The 5,731-nt window shown below is 39.2% G+C and overlaps 1 protein-coding gene across 1 annotated transcript; it reads right to left on the bottom strand.

Annotated features, from left to right (window-relative positions):
• Window positions 1-3,925: 3,925 nt before the first annotated feature.
• LOC145658541 (ciliary microtubule associated protein 1B-like) lies at window positions 3,926-5,303 on the bottom strand. Its single transcript, XM_081715757.1, has 6 exons — window positions 5,183-5,303; window positions 4,858-5,061; window positions 4,592-4,693; window positions 4,358-4,479; window positions 4,110-4,250; window positions 3,926-4,018 (listed from the first exon to the last, which is right to left on the bottom strand). Exons 1-6 carry the CDS (start codon window positions 5,292-5,294, stop codon window positions 3,926-3,928), a joined length of 774 nt encoding a protein of 257 aa, XP_081571883.1. The 5' UTR covers window positions 5,295-5,303.
• Window positions 5,304-5,731: the final 428 nt, after the last annotated feature.

Raw genomic sequence — 5,731 nt, 5'->3', positions numbered from 1 at the left:
GGCTACAGGACCCGATTATAGTTAGCAATTTAAAACCCAGTTCCGGTTTATTAAAACTTTAACTTGTCAGCAGAAGAACATGAACTCACCCTAGAATCAGTTAGTTCAGAGGCGTCACTGCACAGTGGACAGTTGTGAAAGTCGATTTTATTCTGATCAGACAGTGCAAACGTTTCACTGGACAGTTCTAATGTCGATTTTATTCTGATAAAACAACAGAATAATGGATTTACACTATTAAGTAATAATGGTTCAACAGTGAACACCGGCGTTGTCGGAGCCACGTAATTCCTGGGCACGGTGAACTGTCTAATTCCAGAAAAAAACAGTCCAACTAACAGAACCAACTACCTCTCTCCAGGGATTTTTCTGACTTTCCACGAAATATGTTCGCGGTTTCGTCTTAAAACAACTGGTCAGTCATTAAAATGTCAAATACTATAACTCATCGACTACGCTATAAACTATAAATCTGTCTCGCAAGATGCTGTAAACCTGTCTCGCAAATTGTGAGCCTACAGATTCAAAATTCAACAATGTCGTGAAGTCTGAACATGACGCATCTGCGCTCATGTTCAGCAAGTCCAGTAAAATAAACGAGAATAAAAACAATGAAATGGCTAACGCTAAATCAGTTTTCAAAACATGGCAAACTGATCGCACCGTTAGTAATCGTGGATTTTGTAGCGCAGTAGTCCGTGCAGTGGCTCAAGCAAAATGCTATGGATTCTTAACTTGTTCTCTTCTCTATAACTATGACGACATGTCACCATGGCACTACGGAATGACATTCCATACTAGTACAGATATGTCAATACATAACTCTGGCTACCTAAATCGGAAAGTAAATATACCTTAGTAATATCTCTGTTTTAACGAATTGATTATTTCAGCCAATGAGCTTCATCTCTGTACTGGCCTATCGCACCAGAACAAGTTGTAGTTCATGCAGAAATCATTATTATTCAGACCAAAAATAAGACAACTCCGCCCTTTTAAATTGTTTTCTTTATTTCTTTTTTATTTAAAGGTTTGTTGTTTTTTTTTATTTGTTTTTTAGAATCTATTGACAATTCTTCTGGGTTGCGGGGATGCTTGGATGAAGTGGTGTGACTCGTTGCTGCTGTCTTACTGTGGCTCCAAGCAGCTTCAGCTGTGCAGAGCTGTCACATAGGGGAAAGGCAACACCAAAAAATTATTGTATTTTTAATAAATAGACATTTTTCAGTTTCTCCTTTTCACATCTGCCACATATGTATCCCACATCATAGCAGAAACAAAGAGTTATCAATCTATGGATGCAAGATCAGATAAACATACAGAGTCACCTAAGCCACACAGCCCAGCAAACAAGACATTGTGCTACACTTGAAACACACACACACAGAGGAGGAGGAGGATAAGGAGGAAAAAGGAGAGAGAGAGAGAGAGAGAGAGAGAGAGAGAGAGAGAGAGAGAGAGAGAGAATAAAAGCTAAAACTAATTCAACAAACTATCTTAAATATAGTGGAGAGCTTTAAATATTGCTAGAGTATTGAGAGTAGATTTCCATTGTTAAAACATGAACCGTAAATTACATGGAAGAGGGATAACAGTGGAAGGAATGCAGACACGTTGCAGCCAATATCCATACTATAGTGAATTATAGTGTTAAAAAAGAAAGACAAAAGTATATAAAGTACTAAATACAAAACACTTTACCAAACACCTGAAAATGCAACAAACTTTCAGTTGCTACCAGCAACTAGTGTTGCTGTTATGAAATGAAATTTGTTTGTGTCAGCATACCATAAAAACTGAAACAGCAACATATTGTGATATGCAACAAAAATACTTGGAGAAAATGAACTGAATGTTACTACACTTGAAGAAAATGAACTGACTGCTACTAGAATCCAGTAATACATTAGTTGACTGCAGGTTTTTTAAAACATGAATAGGGTTATTTTGACTGAATAGTGAAGCTGAATCAGAATGAATCATTTCAGAAAAATGAAAACTAAAAAGGCAATGCACAAAAGTTGTAATTAATTTGTGTGTGTGTGTGTGTGTGTGTGTGTGTGTGTGTGTGTGTGTGTGTGTGTGTGTGTGTGTGTGTGTGTGTGTGTGTGTGTGTACATGGCCCTGTGTGAAAAAGTGATTTCCCCCTAAACCTAATAACTGAGGAGATAGCAGGAGAAGACTTGCATGTTCTGTGGGTAAAGACCTTTTTTTTATCTAGGCCACCTAAATAGAAAATATTTGCACTTTAGATTCTACTTTACTTTACATAAATTTGCTGTTTCACTGAACTACAAGACGTCAATAGAAAGGTGAATGCAGGTTATTTTCTTCTCTCTTGTTCTCATTGCACTTCCTCCTTCCCTGACTGCTAAATATTCTTCTAGAGTCCAGGCCGAATTACACGAAGCAGAGCAGCTCTCTGCTATACTGATCGATGTGGTAAAGCACCTTGGCAACCTGAGCTTTCAAGTGTCAGAGAAGATGCATGGTATTATGCACTAAATTGAGTACTGCACATAATGCCCCAGTGACCTACAAATGTGAAAAAATATATACTTTTGTCTTCATTTTAACTCCCTCTTTCATTGTCAGCACCTGTGGTTCTAGACTTCAACACTGTCCAAGCAAACCACATAGTGTTTGTTAATCTGATGACTGTGGTCTGGAGCGGCGAGCTTCAGTTGCTTCCTGCTAACTATGATAGGATTAAAGGCAATGCTTCTGTCCTGGGCTCTGAGGGATTTAACTCAGGGACTCACTGGTGGGAAGTTGAGGTTAGAGACGACACAGCTTGGGCCGTGGGCGCGAGTTCAGCTGGACTGCGATAAGTGCAGGGTCACCTCTGTGGACTCAGGGTGTAATACTTGCCTGCACATTTTCAAACATGCTTTCACTAAAAAAGTATTCCCTTACTTTTACAGCCACTGTAAACTTCATCCTCTTAGGATAATACCAGGAAAGTCCTTAGTGACAGTTCACATGCACAGTTAGTGGTAATATTATGTATCATAATTAATGAGTTCTTTTATTACAGTATATTGAAAAAATAAAATGTATTATTAGGTATTTCAAGACTGTTGAAATCATAACTATCTAGGACCTAGCAGAAAAATCGATTGTTCAGAACAAAAGACATAGAATATATACAGAAAACTTATAAATTAAAAACATAAATTGGATATAATAGACAATGTGAACCTAGACTGTGTGTAACAAATAATCAAAGAAATCATAACAGCTTTTTGGCACATTATGGTCTACTGTGACATATTAGGATCTACTATTTTCAGTGTTTATATTAAAGGAAGCATATAGAAGTTTGAGTAACAAAAATCTCATGTCTACAATTATCGAAAATAAACTATTAAAATAATCAGGACTGTGTATCACATGTGTGATTATTTACTTTACATAACAAACCTTTGAAGTGGTATGGCTCCCAGAATTTTTCCCCCATAATGTCCACCATTTGGTATATTACATTCAGCTCATAATGTAGAGAAAGGTGACAGTTATAACAGATAACAGCTCTTGTTTGGTGTCCAAACTGGTGCAGTTGTTTAGCTAGCATAAGTTTATCTTGCCCTGATATTGGAAATGTCCTATTCTGACAAAGTAGTCTAACACTGGACAATAAAATTCCACTAGAACCTGAGAATAATCAGTTAGTGAACGCAAATCTATTCCTTGCAACAGCATGTATTTCTTCAGCTAAGTTTTGGTTTGTACTGACCAGGATTTTAAGTCTCACTCTCATGGAGTGCTCTGGTCTAGGGCAAGCAAACAGTGTTACATACTGGCTTGGTCTGCACTACTTCACTTGTTATCTTAGGATTCTTAAAAATTGCTGCACTTCGGAATTATACAATGAAAGTCTCTACTGCACAACAGAAAAAATTCTTTATGAGACAAGACAGCTACGCTAATCAGAGATGTCCACAATCAGCTGGGTGATGAACTCAGAGTGCGGAACACCAAAGGAGAAGCGAGGGGCTTGCGGTCTTGTCATGGTCACCTAAAAACACAAGTTCATCAGTCTTTAAAGGGTCAGTTAAACTAACATGATATGATATGTGTCTTTGAGTCTGCCTGCCTGTCTGTCTGACCTGCTCTGGACAGTGAGCACCAGGCCCTGGTTTCTTGGTCTTGTCACCAGGCATGCTGGTGCGGCTAGTCAAACTGTACTGGGGAGGTTTGCTTCTGTAAACACTTGGATCTACAACTCTGTAGCTCCCCGGACCTGGAGTCTAAGAGAAACATAGGAACTTATTATTAATATAAACAGAGCTCTTCACAAGTAATAGAATTTGTGGTTATTGGTCTATTATAGCATCTTCCACAGCTTTGTTCTCACCTTTTGCAGGTCTTCATAGAAGCTGCCTTTTTTGGTACGGCCGGTAAGGGAAAAGTTTGGGGCAGATCTTTTATTCACTGTGTTTGGCCCGACCAATGAGGGCAGCATGTAAGCGGCAGGCCCTAAAAGCCAGAGACTTAATGAGCATACAATAGAACAGACTGAGTGTACGATAGAAGTGAAGAAGAGCTCCACAGCACCAGCAGTAATATTGTTCTGAGAGATAGTGTTTACCTGGCGTTTGGTCATTATAGAATACTTTGGTCCGAGATGACAGCGAGTACGCAGGAGCAGAATAATAGGTCGTTTTGCCTGCTTTCTCAGGGCAATACCTCCCTGCAAAACATAAAAATCGAATGTACTATTAGATCTATATTTCAAGAGTTTTCTTTAGACCACTATATTCTATCTATGTTTATGTACGATCCTGACAAGGCAAGGGGCTCTATGCAAAATCTATTATTCTTTTTTTTTAACTGAAAGGGCAAAACCAATATAACCTGGCGCAGGGGTCTGGAAGGGCTGAGAGTCTTTGAGCCGACTGTACAGGGAATACGCTGGGGTGCCATCATGCCCAATTCTGGTAATATTGGAGGGGACAAGGTATCCAGGTCCAGGAGAACAGCTGGGGCTGAAATGTCGATGGCGAGAGCCAAAACTGTATGCAGGAGCTTTCCATTTGCGTGGGTCATGATCATTTACACCTACATAATTAAAACCAAATAACATCACATAGAACTTTTTAACATGGATAAAATAGAGAAGACAAGATTCGAAAGCTGTTTATACTTTTACTGCTGTATAGTTAAGCATCGGATGATTTACCTGTAGCTCCAGGGAGAGCATACTTGGGCCCTGGACTGCTGTATAGTGCAGCAATAGGTCCTCTTGGCTTATGGGGCCTCCAGGAACCAACCCAAACATCACTGGCTGACATAGCTGCCTTGGCTACAGGACCCGATTATAGTTAGCAATTTAAAACCCAGTTCCGGTTTATTAAAACTTTAACTTGTCAGCAGAAGAACATGAACTCACCCTAGAATCAGTTAGTTCAGAGGCGTCACTGCACAGTGGACAGTTGTGAAAGTCGATTTTATTCTGATCAGACAGTGCAAACGTTTCACTGGACAGTTCTAATGTCGATTTTATTCTGATAAAACAACAGAATAATGGATTTACACTATTAAGTAATAATGGTTCAACAGTGAACACCGGCGTTGTCGGAGCCACGTAATTCCTGGGCGCGGTGAACTGTCTAATTCCAGAAAAAAACAGTCCAACTAACAGAACCAACTACCTCTCTCCAGGGATTTTTCTGACTTTCCACGAAATATGTTCGCGGTTTCGTCTTAAAACAACTGGTCAGTCATTAAA

The sequence above is a fragment of the Electrophorus electricus genome, chromosome 6 (genome assembly GCF_041902795.1).
Source record: "Electrophorus electricus isolate QZ-2024a chromosome 6, ASM4190279v1, whole genome shotgun sequence".
Classification (NCBI taxonomy): Eukaryota; Metazoa; Chordata; class Actinopteri; order Gymnotiformes; family Gymnotidae; genus Electrophorus; species Electrophorus electricus.
Note: the sequence above shows the minus strand (reverse complement) of the source record. Positions and strands in the feature narration are given on the sequence as shown.